The following is an 18,192-nucleotide window of genomic DNA, read 5'->3' as shown; positions in this document are numbered from 1 at the left end:
TCAAAGATTAGGCTTCAAAAACATTTTGTACAGCCTCTTACGAATTTCTTTAGTTTTAATGGAATAGATAATTGGGTTGAGCATTGGAGGCACAAAGAGATATACCAGGGACATGAACTTGTGCATGTACTCAGGGGCATGCTTTCCAAATCGATGAACCATGGACACACTAACCATGGGTACATAGAAGATGAGCACAGCACATATGTGTGACACACATGTGTTGAGTGTCTTAAGCCTCTCCTCCTGGGAGGCAATGGCCAATATAGAGTGCAGTATAAGCACGTAGGAGAGGAGAATGAGCACTGAGTCTACACCAAAGGCAGAGATAACAATGAACAGGCCATACATGCTGTTGATGGTGGTATCTCCACAAGGCAGGCGGATCAAGTCTGGGTGCAAACAGTAGGAATGTGTTAACACATTGGCTTTACAGAAAGGCAGCCTCTTCAGAAGGAAAGGCAATGGGAAAACCATGCAGAAGCTGCGGATGATGATGGATATGCCCATGTGAGCCACACGGATATCAGTGAGCACCGAAGAATAACGCAGAGGGTTACAGATGGCCACATAGCGATCAAAACTCATGGCCAGCAGGATCCCAGATTCTGTCCAGGAGAAAAAGTGGATGAAGAACATCTGGGTCAGGCAGGCATCAAAGGCAATCTCTGGAGCATGAAAGCACAAGGCAGCCAATACAGTGGGCAATGTAGAAAAGGACACACCCAGGTCATTGACAGACAACAGAGACAAGAAGTAGTACATAGGCTGGTGCAAGCTCTGCTCCTCCTTTATAATGACGAGGATTAGGATATTGCCCAGGATGGAAATAGCATAAAGCAGCAAGAGGAGGGCAGCTAACGAGTGTTGTAGACCCTCCATCTCTGGGAAGCCTGTTAGTGAGAAGCTGGTAGTGCTAGAGATGTTAGTCCCAAAACTTCCCATGAGGGTCCTTGAGTAGCTTTTGGGGAAATAGAACCAGAGTAAAGTGAGGTCAGACAGTGGAAGATCAGGAGTGGTCACTGTCCTTAGTCAGGATGGAAGAGGCAATGATACTTAAATTCTATGATCGCTAGATCATGAAAGGGTCAAGAAGGAGCAGGTTAGGGATTGTTGGTTACATCTCAGACTTTCTGCAGTCTGACCATATCCACAGATGTGTCTTGGGCTCCAAACTCTTCCCCACAGATATCCTTTGACTCTTTTTTAGGGGAAGGAGGAGAAATTATCTGTTGTTCTTCTTGTCCCTGTGTTCTTTACAGAAAGATTCCAATCTTTCTCCAGTAGCAGAAAGTGACTTTGCCTTTCTCCCTACCAGTTCTTAGCTACCATCTTCTTCAAGAAGTGAGGTATGATATGTCCTTCTTCCCTCTCTGCTTATTGATGCATTCATTCCTGTGCAAGATGACATCTCCATCTAGACTCTGAGCTGTATCCTCTCTTGTCGGCATTCAACCATCACTCCATATCCTCAACCTCTTTGTTGCTTGAGCCCTTCCACTTATTCACCAAGGGTCCAGAATCTCATGTTTCTGCACATATGATTGCTTTAGATTTTCCTCTCCTGCATGTTCACATGTTTTGTTTTTCACTGTTTATATTAAGGATTCTCAAACTGTATATTAGATTCATTTGAAGAGGTTTACAAAACTCCTTTGTCTGGGCCTCATTCATATCAATTAAATCAGAATCTGTCAGTGGAACTCAAGAATCAGGATTAAAAAAAATTTCCAGGTGACTTTGATAGGCAGCCAAGTTTGAGAATCAGAGGTTTAGATCACTCCAGTAAGCTTCAGATATGTCCCACCTCACACCAACTTCTTTTTTATTGAGGAACAATTTCATGATCTACTATCATAAGGAATAAACAAACAATAACAACCCTCTTTTTGGTCCACACATAATCTTTTTTCCCCACATAATCTTTTAGTAACCATTCATCTCTCTGTTCTCTTTCATAACTAATATTTTCAAAATTATTTTCTACTCATAATGTCCTTCTTTATCTCTTCTCTGTACATCAATGCTCCCAAATTTATATCTCTAGCTCAGATTTCTTTTAGCTATGGGACACCAGAAGTCAACTCCCTATTGGACTATCAATTTTAATAACTCCTCTGTATCTCAAACATAATATAAGAATTTGAACTTCTTGTTAGTCACCATACTTGATCCTCTCCAATATTTACCATCTCATGGAAGCCCATCACTATCTATCCATGCACTCAAGCCACAACAACCTAGGAGGCATCTCTCACGCTCTCCCATTCCGAGATCTAATTAATCTATTACCATCTTTCCAAAATATACTTAACACTGGCTTCTCTCCATCTCACTTCCAACTGTCATCCACCCCTCAGCATCATCAACCAGGGTGTCTGTAGAGCCTTCCTTGGTGATTACCCAGCTGAATGTCATGCCTCTTACCAATTCATCCTCCATAAAGCAGCCAAATTATTTGTTTATAATATAAATAAGTGAAATGGTGTTATACTCCCACTGAAAATCTTCTAATGGCTTCCCTTACCTTTTGAAATGAGAATTCATCATCCTCACTGTGAAGTAGCATCAGTACCACCTGGGAAGTTGTCATCTCCCAATTATTTGAATCTTTCATTACTTTTATGCTCATGTTGTATGTCAGTGTTTTATAATCTTATACCATTTTTCTTCATGACTCATCACACTTTAGAATCATGATGAATTATTGTGTATCTGTTTGGATATTTGATTAGTATATTTCTCCTCCAATACATTGTAAGTTTACACAATTGTCTCTTCTTACTTCTTATCTTATTCTCAATGCTTATCCAAGTCACTGGGCATAGAGCCCTGGGCTAGGAGTCAAAGTTTTTCTAGTTTTAATCAGTAAGTATTGATTAAGTAGATAAACTATCTGAGGAAGAAGGTATCATAAGCTACACATTTTTAGGTGTAACATGAATTTTAGGGGTGCCCGAGTGGCTCCTTTGGTTAAATGTCTGCCTGCCTTTGGCTCAGGTCATGATCTAAGAGTCCTGGGATAGAGACCCACATCAAGCTCCCTGCTCAGCAGAGAGTCTGCTTCTTCCTCTAGCCTTCCCCCCAGCTCATGATCTCTCTCTCTCTCTCTGTCTCTCTCTCCCCTCTCTCAAATAAATAAATAAAATCCTTTAAAAAGTTTTTAAATGAATTTGAAAGTTAATAACTCACCTAATAGCTAATAACTGAGTTTTTGTCTCAGCTTTGCCATGTATCAGCTGTGCATTTAGTTTATCTACATGCCTTATTTTTTACATCTATAGGATAGAAAAAAAAACAGTACAACACTTAAAATTCCTATTCTGGACCCTGGTACAAATTATGTACTGAATAAATGGCAACCAAGAGAATGACGATGAAAAGGGTTACTTAAGGGATGAGATCCTCTGGTCTTCTTTCCACATTTTTTAAAAATTTATTTTTATTTATTTATGAGAGAGAGAGAGAGAGAGAGAGAGAGAGAGAGAGAGAGAGAGAGAAGCAGGCTCCAGTCCCGACGCGGGACTCGATCCCGGGACTCCAGGATCGCGCGCTGGGCCAAAGGCACGTGCGAAACTGCTGAGCCACCCAGGGATCCCCCACTTTCCACATTTTCTTCCTACTTTTGGGTTTCCAACCAAAGGCTACCCCCTTTTGTCTCAGCCTTTATCCACCACACAATGAAAATATTGGGGTATGAGTTAATTACACTGAAGCATTTGCACTGAAAAAAAGCCTTAGAAACTATCTGGTAGGTCTATATGTGCTAGGAACTATAGAGTAAATCTGTAAGAAGGAGGCCAGGATAGTGGGATTTCAGACATCAGGGCTGCAGATGCGGAGTATGGGTTTGGGGAAGAGGAATGCAGACAAAAAAAATCTCTAAATTTGGATCGTAGACAGCCTCTTCTTCAAATATCTGTACCCTAATTGTCTTAGGATTTTGAAGCTTATAATGAGGTTCCTACAAACCTCTGTGTAAGAGATGAAGTCCCAACTTACCTTCCCCAGGGCGGCTCTACAGGAAAGGAGGAGAGAGATGGATGAAGTATTTACCAGGGAAGAAACATCAAGGACTATGCACATTGCATACAGTCTCCCCACCCTGATCTCTATAAAGCTGATTCTTAAGAATCCCCAGGGTCCAATTAGTCCTGGAGCTCAGAGGTGGCTGGGGTAACAGACAATGCAAAAAAATCTTGAGGCGATGGCTTCTCTGTGTCCTAGAATCTCTTCCCCTTAGAGGTTTCAAAGAAATTAAGAGTTAGAACTGTGTTGCTCTTTATTTTAGAGAAGAGGAACTGAAGCTCAGAAGGATCCCATTTAGTAAGCCAACAAACAGCTGGATTCTATCCCAAATCCCCTGACTCTTACTTATTTCCAAATTACAGTTCCTTTTACTAACTATTCCACAACCCAGATAGATTTAAAGAAGCAAAATAACATAATCACTAAAAACCTAATGATCCATAATCAGCAAATAGAGTAACCATCTTGGTTTGCCTGGAACTATACTGGTTTTAGCACAGAAAAATCCTGCATGGGGAACCCCTTCATGCAGTTTGTCACCCAACATCCCAATCAAGATTCAAAACTAACTTCTTCCCTGTTTAATTGAGTGTTCTTTAAAAAAAAAAATTATTTAATTGGTTCAATTGCCTAACTCCTCATTTGTAAAACTACAGTAAAAATTCCTGCAGTTCTAGTAGACTATGACACTTAATATCACATGCTAAGTGCTTATGAGACAAGAACTATTGTAATGACTTGTCAGTTTTTCTTCTGCCAGGAAAGAATTTGAATAAAGATGGGATAACCAGTGGGCTTTGGAGGCTCTGAGGGCTGTGAGGACAGGTTGATTCCTAAGATACTAATCAAAGGTCTTAAGCTAGGAGAGTCTTTGGCTCTCCATTTGTGTCACAGTCAAACTTCTGCAATGAAAAAATTGAGGTTCTAAGGGAGAAGAGTCTTGCTGTCATGCACAGAGAAATTGTTACAAAGTCAGAACTTGAACTGAATTTTCCTGATCTAGGCCCAAAGTCTATCCCCACTGCCCATGCTGTCTCTCATTACCAAGTTAGGAGAGGGACAGAAAAGTAACTGGTATGTTATAAGCTTTCACCAAGTGTCTGGGACCATGATAGGTTATTTGATATAGAGTGACTCATTTAATGATCACAGAAAATCTAATGAATGCATTTTATTATGCCTAAAATCAGTACTGGATTTTTCAGTAGACTAAACTTAATACAAAATTACAGCAGTGAAGGGGCACCTGGGTGGTTCAGTAGTTGAGCATCTGCCTTTTGCTCAGGTGGTGATCCCAGGGTCCTGGATTGAGTCCTGCATTTGGCTCCCTTCAGGGAGCCTGCTTTTCCCTCTGCCTATGTCTCTGCCTCTCTGTGTGTCTCTCATGAATAAATAAATAGAATCATTTAAAAAAATTACAGCAGTGAAGAAAACACTAAACACTATCAATCTTAAAAATTATAGCATTACATATATTTTAAATAATCAATAAACATTACATTAATATTATATATTAAAATGTATACATTTATTTAAATGCTTAGGCATTTGTATATATAAAAACCACACATGGCTCCAATGGAGATCTAGAAAATGAGAATAAATATCTATTTCTTGAAATAAACACAAAGCACAAGAGAGGAAGTGTTGGTAAATTTTATACCCAAATATTCTGTCATTCATTTTAAATTAATGATCTCATCTGATCCTTTGGCCATGGCTTCGGGGGAGATGGGATATGGAGAGTGGAAGCTCCCTGTGCTCCAGATAGGCACTAGGTGGGATGAGTCCCTAGGCCCCATGTGAGGCCTCCGCAGGTAGTGATGTGGGCCCTCCACTGCCAGTAGCTACATCTGGAAGGGAATGGCTACCCTAGGAAAAGAAAATGCTTATCCCTTGAGATGAATAAAGCAGAGTATTTGGAAAGCACCCCTGTGGGGAGCCAGCAGGGGCAGCAGGCTCAGACCCCGCCCCTGGGAGGCTCAGCACCTCTCTAGGAGTTTCAGATCCGTGGGACTCTTCAGGTTATTTCCACCCACCTGCATCTCTTTCTCTCCACTCTCCCTCATTTTACTAAAAAATATATGTTTTATAGAATATTATAGAAGATACAGATAATTAGAAAAATAAGACTTCCCGATTCTCACTAGCCAGAGACAACTACTACTATAATTTGTAGTTCCTTCCAACTACTTTTTCTATGCAAATGTATGAATGTTTAACAGCAATATTATGTCAGCATTTTTACTAAGAAAAAAGTGTCAGCATGCTATAAATTCTATTTGATAAGATGTTTTATTTGAAATACAACTTTACAGTGGCTTATACATTCTCCCAATCTGTCCTCTGCTAGAAATCTGTTGTGGCAGCCATAGCTTCTGATTCAGGTAGTATATCTTTCTAATGTTGTTTTCCTTCATGTTTTAACATTTGAGAGGTCTACTATATTCCTGTCCCATTTCCCACTTTTTTTTAAAAAAAAGATTTATTTAATTGAGACAGAGTGAGAGAGCATGCACAAGCAGGGGGAGAGGAGAGAGGGAAGGAGAAGCAGGCTACCTGCCTGAGCAGGGACTTGCAGGCAGGGCTTAATATTGGGATTTCAGGATCATGAGCTGAACCCAAGGCAGACACATAAGGGAGTGAGCCACCCAGACGCCCCTACCCTCTTTTCCTACTTTAAAAAACTTTACAGAAAATGATCTCCATTATGTAAAAATTCTAAATTAGCTTTAAATCCATGTTGTTGTATTCCCCAGAATACTCAAAATTAAGTAAATTGAATTGGGAAAAAAAGATACCTTCAGTATTTGTTTAACCTTTCCACCTAGACACATGCTTTTGTGTCCATTTATCCAAGTTTATTTTTATTATTTTATTTTATTTTATATATTTTATTGGGGGCAAGGAGCAGCAGAGAGAGACAGAGAGAATCTGAAGGAGGCTCCAACCCCAGCACCAGCCCAAACACCGGTTCCATCTCACTACCCTGAGATCATGACTCAGTGGAAATCAAGAGTCAGTCCCTTAGCAACTCCATCACCCACACCCCTCAAGTCTATTTTAAACTGATAAAATAATACAGTTTTGTTCCCTAACATAGATCATTAAAATATTACAGAGAGAAATTATTTTTAAGCTTGAGAGTTGAATTAAAATATTTGCTTTTTTTGAAATTGCCAATTTTGTATTATTGTGTTATATTTGGAAAATGTTCTCAATTTTTAGTAATTTTTCTTTTTAGATTTTTGTGTTTCTTAATCTACAAATGACTTCGCTTACAAATAATAATATGGTTGCATTCATTCATTTGTTCAATCAATAAATATTTATTGAAATCTGTGTAATTTGTACAAGGTTAAGCTCTGAGAGTAATCTGGTTATAAATGTAATATAAATATAAGATTTTTCCTTATTGAGTACTTACTATATGCCAATCAATGTGCCAACCATCTTGCAAACACTATCCCTAAACTTTGTAAAAATGTAATCTGGCTATTTTGGTAGCAATTTACAGAGGGATAAGTTGAGGCTCAGAGAAGTTGGGATTTTTCTAAGGCCATGATCTGCCTTGTGCAAAATTCACATCATTTCCAATATTAAACAATTCATTCTTTTAAGAAGCTAATGGTTCAAATAGGAAGCTATATGCGAAGTAGTACAGAATGATATCTAGCTGCTTTGGTGTAATTTGACACAAATCTGTAATTAAAATAATAACAATAAGCACAAAAATAATAGAACATCTGTTTTACTGCTATTGGAGGTGAAGGGACCAAGTAGACAGAGGGCAGGTGGTAAAGGAATTCCTTAAAATGCTACACAGCGCAAATGACTCAAAAGCTGAGCCACTATCTGGCCCATGATATCTGTCTAATACATATTTCTGATGAATAATTAGAATGGTATGCAGTTTCAGGCATATAAAAATGGACAAGATATTCTAAGTAAAGTTTCTTTTTTTCTCTGTTGTCTCTTTTTTTTAAATAATAAATTTATTTTTTATTGGTGTTCAATTTGCCAACATACAGAATAACACCCAGTGCTCATCCCGTCAAGTGCCCCCCTCAGTGCCTGTCACCCATTCACCCCCAACCTCTGCCCTCCTCCCCTTCCACCACTCCTAGTTCGTTTCTCAGAGTTAGGAGTCTTCATGTTCTGTCTCCCTTTCTGATATTTCGTACCCATTTCTTCTCCCTTCCCTCCTATTCCCTTTCACTATTATTTATATTCCCCAAATGAATGAGAACATATAATGTTTGTCCTTCTCCGATTGACTTATTTCACTCAGCATAATACCCTCCAGTTCCATCCACATTGAAGCAAAACTAAAAGACAACCTTTAGAGATCTTAGATACTAGTCCTTTATCTGATACGTCATTTGCAAATATCTTCTCCCATTCTGTAGGTTGTCTTTGAGTTTTGTTGACTGTATCCTTTGCTGTGCAAAAGCTTCTTATCTTGATGAAGTCCCAATAGTTCATTTTTGCTTTTGTTTCTTTTGCCTTCATGGATGTATCTTGCAAGAAGTTACTGTGGCCAAGTTCAAAAAAGGTGTTGCCTGTGTTTTATTATTATTTTTTAAATATTTTATTTATTTATTCATGAGAGACACAGAGAGAGCAAGAGGCAGAGACACAGGCAGAGGGAGAGGCAGAGGGAGAAGCAGGCTCCATGCAGGGAGCCCAATGCGGGACTCGATCCTGGGACTCCAGGATCATGCCCTGGGCCGAAGGCAGGTGCCAAACCGCTGAGCCACCCAGGTATCCAGTGGTGATATTATTAAGAGACATGTTAAGACTTCTGGACTTTATCCATAGATATTAAGAGCCATTGAAAGGAATTTAACAATCAGATAGTCTCTAGGAATATCTTTCTGGCTGCAGTATGAGAAAATGAGAGAAAAGATCAGTAAACAATGAGATCAGTTTGGAAGATAATGCCAAGTGAAGTGAGGGATGACAATGAAGGCTCAAAATAAGGTAGTAACAATGGTGAGGTAGAAACAAAGATTGGAAAAATCAAAATCTAGAGTTGTCAGGATTTAGTATTGAGTTACAGATAATAGGGTAAGGTAAAATAGTCATTTCTATTTCAAGTTTCACTCCATTGCTTAAAGATTCCTCCAAAAATGGTAAATGATGACAAGGGAAAAAAAGTGTGTATATATATACATATATATATAGCAACATTTTAAAAACTTCAAACAGAAAGTATACAATATAACACATTAAGAAAATATACAGAAAAAACTTTGTTTTATTTTTATATATATATTTTTTAAAATGTCTTAAATTGAATGCTTGATTTAACTTCCTCTCTTTTTTTTTGTCATAAAAAATACCACTAAGATTTTTCAAGACTATGAATTTGAGCAGAATATATCATTACGTAGATTTCACATGTTTTGCTATATATACTGTTTCACTTTCATTGTTCCTTTATTAATATATGTTTTTCTATTGTTCATATAAATATGTAAACTTACTTATATGTGAACATATATGATGTATATTATAATATACACTTGCCGACTTTTCTTATTGAAACCTAAATCACTTAGTACAATTTATATTGCAATTGTATTTATTTCATCTTAAAAGCTGGTAGGTAGTGTGTACTGTATGAAATAAATGCTGACATGCATAGTGATAGCTAATGTATATATAATCATTTTAACTAATTTTTTTGCATAATCTTTTTTAAAAAATTTATTTACACACAATATGAAGACCTACCCTCTTGACAAATTTTTAAGTGCACACTACATTATTGTCAACTATGGGTACAATGTTGCACAACAGATCTCTATAGTTCATTTATCTTGCTTAACTACAACTTTTGTCCTTCATAATAACTGATTATTTCCCCCTCCCCTAGCCTCTGGCAACCACCATTCCACTCTTTGATTCTATGAATTTGACTATTTTCTGTAGTTCATGTAAGTGGAATCATGTAATACTTGTCTTTCTGTGACTGGCTTATATCACTTAGTGTAATGTCCTTAATGTCTTCAATCCACAGTGTCCCATATTGCAGAGCTTCCTTCTTAAGGCTGAACAGTGTTCCATTCTATGTATAGGCCACATTTTCTTTATTCATTTGTTGGTTGATGGACATTTAGGTTGTTCCCATATCTTGGCTATAAGTAATGCTGCAACACAGGTGTGCTAATATCTCTTTGAGGTCCTGATTCCAAATCTTTTGGATAAATACCCAGAAGTGAGATTGCTGGATAATATGGTTATGACAGCAAAAGCAAGATAACAAAAACAAAAGAAAACCACTGGGGACTACACCAAACTAAAAAGCTTCTGCAAAGCAAAGGAAAGCATAAAAGCAACCATGAAAATATTTGTAGACCATATATCTGTTAAGGGGTTAATCTTCAAAATATACAATGAACTTCTACAATTTAATAGCATAAAAAATAATAAACTGATTTTAAGACGTGCTAAGAAATAGCATAAGCATTTTTCCAAAGAAGACATTATACATGGTCAACAGGACATACAATGGCTCAACATCACTCATCATTAAGGGAAACACAGATTGATATATATATATAACCACAAATGTTGACAAGGATGTAGAGAATTTGGACCCTTGCACACTATTGATGAGAATGTAAAACAGTGCATCCACTATGGAAAACAGTATAGAGATTCCTCAAAAAATTAAAACTAGAACTACCTTTGACATAATCTTGAGGAAACAAATTCCTTTACCCATTAAAACAGAGTTTCCATGGTAATAAGCAATTTCCTTTGTGCTGATTCACTTTCAGCAAAGGTAAGAGAAACATCGGGCTGAAATGAAAGATTTGTTATAGGATGTGTATTGTTGGATTAAGAAAGAGGGAAAATGAGCAAATTCTGTTCTATTTGTTTGTTTTTGCTAAATTATGACCCAGTTTACTCAGGCAAAACTTGTTGGCTTGAGTCTTAACTGTTGTTAGGCAGAAATCCTAATTTTGGTTACTGACTAAAAAGATATTTTAAAAGCTTTGTCAAAGCAGTTTTTAAAAACTCAAATTTGTGGACTAACAATAGATATCCGCTGAATCTTGGAATTTTAACATGTCTCCTACTTAAAACCTTGTTCCCAGTAGTATTTTGCAAAGCCTTTGACGGATCTCTTTGGTTTTGATGGAATAGATGACTGGGTTGAGCATAGGAGGTACAAAAAGGTAGATGAGGGACATGAGTGTATGTACATACTGTGGGGCATGCCTCCCATAGCGAGCGGCCATGGACACACCGACCATAGGCACAAAGAACATAAGCACAGCACACATGTGTGACACACACGTATTGAGGGTCTTAAGTCTTTCCTCCCGGGAGGCAATAGCAAGTACAGAGCGCAGGATGAGCATGTAGGAGAGGAGAATGAGAGCAGAATCCAGACCAAAGTTAGAGATGACAATGAATTGACCAAAAATATTATTGATGGTAATGTCACCACAGGGCAAGCGGATCAGATCTGGATGCAGGCAGTAAGGATGAGAGAGTACATTGGCCTTGCAGAAGGACAACCTCTTCAGAAGGAAGGGCAGTGGGAAAACCATACAGAAACCACGGATGACAACAGCTATGCCCAGGTGCACCACACAGGTGCATCAGTGAGCACTGTGGCATAGCGCAAGGGGTTACAGATGGCCACATAGCGGTCAAAACTCATAACCAGGAGAACTCCAGACTCCATAAAGGAGAAGAGGTGGATAAAAAACATTTGAGCCATGCAAGAATCAAAGCCGATCTCTCTTAAGTGGAAGCAAAATGTGGCCAACACGGTGGGCAGTGTGGAAAAGGACACACCTAGGTCATTAACTGACAGCAGGGATAGGAAGTAGTACATAGGCTTATGCAAACTCTGTACCTCCTTGATGATGAAAAGGATAAGGGCATTGCCCACAATGGAGACAATGTAGAGGATACCAAAGAGCAGAAACATCCAATGTTGGGATGTCTCCAGCCCTGGGAACCCTGACAGGGTGAAAGGAGGCAAGTCTGAGCTGTTGTGGGGCTTACCTCCCATGTTGGCACTACTGCTTAGGTTCTAGGACCACTAGCCTGTAAAAAAGACAAACATACAGTTTAATTTATGGCCTAGACCTAATATTTTAAGACTCTCATGTATCATCCAACCCCTTAGTTTATAGCATTAACCAGTCTTGCTCACCAAACCACTTATCCTTGTCCTTCATTGTCACTAAGATCTCTGCAGTTGTCTGAGTTTTCTGTTTATCCAGCTGGCTAAACAGGTCACTTTGCTTCCTTTACACCTGTGCCCATTGCCACGATGCTCCTTCGCACATTCAAAGCTATGAACTCTTTTCATCAGTCTCTGGGCATCGTTTTGTTCAAGACTTAAGACAAAACTGCCCTGATCACTACCTTCTTGAGTATTCTGTCCTCTTTCTGAGCATTTCACTTATTCATCAGACCATAAACTCTCCTCTTTCCACTCTCTCATGGTACTGAACATTTACTACCTTATCATGACTCTCCAGCTTCCTACTCCTATAATTTGTTGGTTCTTTTATCCATTCATCCTGACAGAAGATAAATGGGTAGAAAGATATCCATCCACAAAGATAACCTTCCAGGCATTCAACAAGAAGCACTAGATACCCACTCATCTTTGCATTCTTCTATCCAGTTAACTTATATAATCAGTTTTCTCCCTGAATCATTTAATTACTAAATGTTAGTTCTTAATAATGTCTTTCAGAACCAAATGACAACCTCACTTCTGAAAGCCCCTGGATTAATAATCATTCATTTATACCATGAAGTTGCTTCTTGTCTGTGTTCTCCATCTCTTTGAATAATACCACCATTATGCCTGAGACTGAAACTCAAAATCCAAATATCATTTTGATTTTCTTTCCTGTATCTATTGCATTAAACCAGGTAAAACCCAAGGAAGATACTGACCCCTAAAATGCCTCTGTCAGGACCTTTCTCCATTCCTTTCCACCCACAGTCCCCCCTCCAGACCCAAGGAATCACATTCTTGTACCAAAATGACAGCCTCCTAATAAACCTTATGCCTCCCTCTGTTTCATTCTGCAGTAGGACTATTTTAATGAGTAGCAGAACTAAACTAATATTTTTAAAAGACAGATCTGAAAATGGCACTATTCCAGTTGGAAACCTTGAATGCTCCCTCATTACCAAAGGATTTAATCCAGGCTCACTAGTCTAGAATTAAAGGCCTTTGTAGTCAGTACTAAATCAGTAGATCTGGTCTCAATAATCAAAATTGCCTTCCTTATACCTCAAGATACCCAGATTGATCTCTTTGCTGTCATCCAAATAAGAACTGTAGCCCCTCAGCTCCCAAAGGCTTCCCTGAGTATGAGAACATCCCCATTCAATCCATCTTCCAGGACCCAGGACTAGCAACGCCCTCTGCTGTGAATACTTGCTGGTCATGACCAGCAGAGGTAACATGGCTCCCTGCCACAGCTATAGGTTTGCATCTCTTCTTGTGCCCACTTCTCTGCCTGGCCTGCATTATAGTTTTGTGAATCCACCTGACTCCTCAGCTCCAAGAACCCAGCCCTGATTTTCATTTGTTGTTGAGTCCCTTCTGTGGTTAGCGCAAGGTCTCACACAGAAGATGTACTCACCGAGTCACTGATCCCTTCTGGGTTTTTGGTCTCTTTGTTTGTAAACTGGAGATGCTAACAAACTGAGCTAATGGGGTTGTAAAGATCCAAAAGTGGGTAGTTGTGAAAACTTTCAGGATTTTGAAACCCTGAGTTCTAGAGACTGATCTCTGCCTTCACATCCAGCCACTCATCTGCCTTTGTCAAACCTCCATCTGACTTAGGACTCCTCTAACCTTTCTTTGCAGGATGCGTTTTCCCCTTTATTGCGTATTCTTAGGACTGCTTTGTCTTCTCTACTTGAAAACTCTTCCTACACATTTTTGTCTCTGCATACAATATGCAGATGTCCTTGATTTTAGGGTCTTTTACCACCGAGTAAGGTCCTGCCAAGTGACTTCCAAAGCAGCCAATGTCTTTTTATATATGCCCCTGAGACCTAGTATTCTGAAAAAAGTGAGGGGGTGTTTGTTCACATCAAGGTGTCTATACCCAAGTACAGCCTGATGGGGGCGCCCTGCTGAGAAAGTCAAGTCTGAAGCAGAAAGCATGGCAGGATTTGAGAGAATAAGAGCAACAGGTAGTAAATGTGCCTTAAAGCTTGAGACCAGAGTGTCTGACACTCCAGCTTACCTACCTGAGAGAGCGCCACAAAAGGAAGGTGCAGAGAAAGGAAGAACCGTAGTGGGTGCTCTGCATGCCTTGCTCCAAACCCCTACCCCATTACCTCTGCCAACTCCCTGGCCTGAGAATATAAGGTTGCATCTGGGAAGTCCCTTGAGCTTATATCAGCTCAGGTACTCACGGACTGCTGGGAATATGGAACATGTACATTGGTTTTACTGGGAAGACATTAAAAGAAGTTGGGTTTAGAAAGAAGCCCTTAGATACCTAATGTTTGTGTGGGACAAACCAGGCTGAAAATGCAGTAACTTTTCAAAACTTCCACTCATAGATAAGTCAGACCAAAAGATGCAGTGCATCACCTAATACCCTCCTATCCCTTCTTGCAGTTACACTGATGGTCATGGAGGAAGGTCAGGCAATCACCCAAGCCCTGATCAATATATGTGGATTTATCAGTATCTTATGTCTACTGACCCTTTGTCATGAGTCTTCCTCTTTATAATTTTCCATGTGAAAAAAAATACTCTTTTCATTTACAACAAGGTCACAATTCTTACCCTAGAGATCTGTGGAATAAGGTGTATGTGGATAAAAGTAACTATACATCGAGTCATTCGTTCAACAGTAGACATGATTTTAATCTTAGGGAATGTGTAGATAAATAAACGTAACAATTCATAGTCCAGTTGGGGAGACTCCTAAGGAAATACTTATAAATACTTCAGTGACTGATGATAAAGGTCCAAGGTAGATTTTAGGACAGAACAAAGGAGGGAAATTTGCAATAGTCTAAGACAGTGAGAAAAGATTTCCAGGTGCATCTCTTGACTCTCAAATTATGTGAGTTACTGTTAACATAACAAAGTTATGTGAAGTGACTGTGGTATGCAGAATGCCCCCCACAAAGATGTCCAAGTTTGGTACCTATGAATATGTACATTTCATGGCAAAAGAGACTTTGAAGTTATAATTAAGATTATAGACCTTAAGGGTTTTTTTCTTTTGGATGATTCATGTAGACCCAATTGGTTTACATGAGTGTTTAAAAGTAGGGAACTTTCTCCGACTGGAATCAGAAAAATGTGGCAGAAGTCAGATTCAAAATGGAGAAGTGTTTGGTCCACAGTGACCTGAGGGGGCTGGTGAATGAATAGCATGAGAGTAGTGCGGGCAGCCTAAAGGAGCAAATGCCAGTCCCTAGGTAATAGCCAGCAAGGAACTTGAAACTTCAGTCCTACTTTTACAAGGAAATGAATTCAAGCAATAACTTAAATGAGTTTCAAAGCAGCTTATCCCCAAAGCTTTCAGTATGGAACTCAGCCCCACCATCATTATGATCACCTTGAAAGACCCTCAACATGTAAGGTTTCTGGATTTCTGACCTACAGAAACTACAAGATAAATTTTTATTGTTTTAGGCTGCCACATTTGTGACAATTTCTTACAGAAGCAATATAAAACAAATACAGTGAGTCTCAGGCAGAAGGGAGAGGACAGGGAAAGAATAAAAGAAGGATAGTTTCTGGAGGATATAACAAGCCCTACACAGAGATGAGGGCTTGAAAAGCAACACTGGAGAGGAGAATGGGAGACATAACAAGGAAGGGTTTAGAAGGCTTAAAAAATAAGCTGGAGGGGCACTTGGGTGGCTCAGTAGGTTAAGAGTCTACCTCCAGCTCAGGTCATGATCCCAGAGTCCTGGGATCAAGCCCCACATTGGGCTCCTTGCTCAGTTGGGGGCCTGCTCCACCCTCTCCCTTTCCCTCTCCCACTGCGTGCTGTTTTCTCTCTCTCTCTCTCTCTCTCTGTCAAATAAATAAAATCTTAAAAAAATAAGTTGGAAATAGTGAGAAATTAATCCATCAAAGCCAGACGATAAATGGTCTCAATTGTGTGTCCAAGAAATTTGGAAAAGAAGGATGCCATTGCTATACACAGGAGAAAGAAATGTTAAAAGCAAGACAACGTGCCCAACATTGAGTCACTTATGTTAAGCTCCACATCACCAAAGACAGACTTAGTTATAGATTTGTTATTCCGGGAAGAGAATCTTAAACCAGTCAGTCAGGAATCCTCTGATCAACACTAGTGAAGTAATCTGTCTAACGGACTTTTGTCTTGCCCTAAAGGAAAGTAGTCTTTCTTTTATTGTTTTTGTTTTTCTAAATTATTTAAATTAAATTTAGTTTACATATACTGTATTAGTCTCAGAGCTAGAATTCAGTGATTCATCAGTTGCATTCAACACCCAGTGCTCATTCCATCAAGTGCCTTCCTTAATGCCCATCACCCAGTTACCCTATCCCTGCATCCACCTCCCCTCCAGCAACTATTTTGTTTCCTAGAGTTAATATTATCTTACGGTTTGTCCCCCTTTCTATTTTCATCTTGTTTTATTTTAAGAAAATTAATCTTTCAATAACCAACCCACTTTTTAAAAAGATTTTATTTATTTATTTATTCATGAGAGACAGAGAGAGAGAGAGAGAGAGAGGGGGGCAGAGACACAGGTAGAGGGAGAAGCAGGCTCCATGGAGGGAGTCTGATGTGGGACTCGATCCCAGGTCTCCAGGATCAGGCCCTGGGCTGAAGGCGGTGCTAAACTGCTGAGCTACCTGGGCTGCCCCACCAACCCACTTTTTTGCCTAGTGTAACTTCCTTGTTCCAGCTCCCTTCTGCTTATAGAAGTCTTTCTTTTGTAAGCTCCTCAGAGCTCCTTGTTATTTGCAAGATTGGATATTGCCTGATTTGAGCTGGTTTTTGTTCAAATGAACTCTTAAAATTTTTAATTTACCTCAGTTTATCTTTTAACAGAAGGTAAGTGCAAACTTAGTGATAGGAAGTTGAGAATTCCTGTGTAATCACATCGACCTTCTTCTGAAATGAAAGTAAGATCATGAGCTTAGAGTGAGCCTGGGGTAATATCAGCAATTTGCTAAGAGAGAAAGTATGAAACAGGAAACATGGAAACATCTATGGCCAATAGTGAGTGTTATTACAGTTTGGGCTAATCACTGAAGCCACTAAGTTTATTATTGCCTCGAATCTGTCCACCCTCTTAATCACACCACTCTTCTATTAAATGTTTTTTTTAAATTATTTTTTTGTTTAAATTCAATTTAATTAACATACACTGTATTATTAGTTTCAGAAGTAAAATTTAGTAATTCATCAGTTGCATACATCATTCCATCATGTGCCCTCCTTAATGCCCATCACTCAGTTACCTCATCCCCCACCCACCTGTCCTGCAGCAACCCTCAGCAACCCTTTCTTTCCTAGAGTTAAGAGTCTCATAATTTGCCTCCCTCTCTGTTTTTGTCTTATTTTATTTTTCCTTCCCTTCCCCTATGTTCATCTGTTAATACCACATGATTTCACTCATAAGTGGAATTTAATTTTAAATATTTTTAAATATTGGTAACTTCTCCCTGAAGCCCTCTGTTCTCTTGCTTCTCAGGTCTCTTATGGAGATGGCAGCAAGAAATCTGTCCTACTCTTCTCCTGGGGTTGGAATTCCATTTCCTGGATCACATATCTTACTTTTTTTCCATCATCCATGTTTGTTTGCTGGGGAGGACTTTCTTGTCACACTTTATTTTAGGACGCTATTTTTATTAAGTTGCATACCACTTTTTTTTTCATTTCTATACAATACTGTTTTTCTCTCCTTTTCCTGTTTGTAGAGAAACTTTCCTGTGCCATGCATTGCCCTAAGCACCCTAAATGTTTGGTAGCAATTACACTGCATGTATGTGGGGTGGAGGGGGGATTTCCTTCATAATCAAGCAATTCTCTGACATTAGCTCAGTGACCTACAATTTAACCCTCTTCTGACGCTATCTACCTAGAGGTAGCTACAGATCCCAATATGAAAGGCTCAGTCCCACAAGACTGCCCTTCCCTTCGGATGTCAATA

General features: G+C 39.1%; 1 protein-coding gene and 1 pseudogene across 1 annotated transcript; both read right to left on the bottom strand.

The window, feature by feature from the left end:
* Window positions 1–945, bottom strand: OR51A10 (olfactory receptor family 51 subfamily A member 10). Its single transcript, NM_001388956.1, is given in 1 exon segment — window positions 1–945. A coding segment is annotated over 1 exon segment (945 nt).
* OR51A42P (olfactory receptor family 51 subfamily A member 42, pseudogene) lies at window positions 11,121–12,067 on the bottom strand (annotated as a pseudogene).

This window comes from Canis lupus, chromosome 21 (genome assembly GCF_011100685.1).
Source record: "Canis lupus familiaris isolate Mischka breed German Shepherd chromosome 21, alternate assembly UU_Cfam_GSD_1.0, whole genome shotgun sequence".
Taxonomy (NCBI): domain Eukaryota; kingdom Metazoa; phylum Chordata; class Mammalia; order Carnivora; family Canidae; genus Canis; species Canis lupus.
Note: the sequence above shows the minus strand (reverse complement) of the source record. Positions and strands in the feature narration are given on the sequence as shown.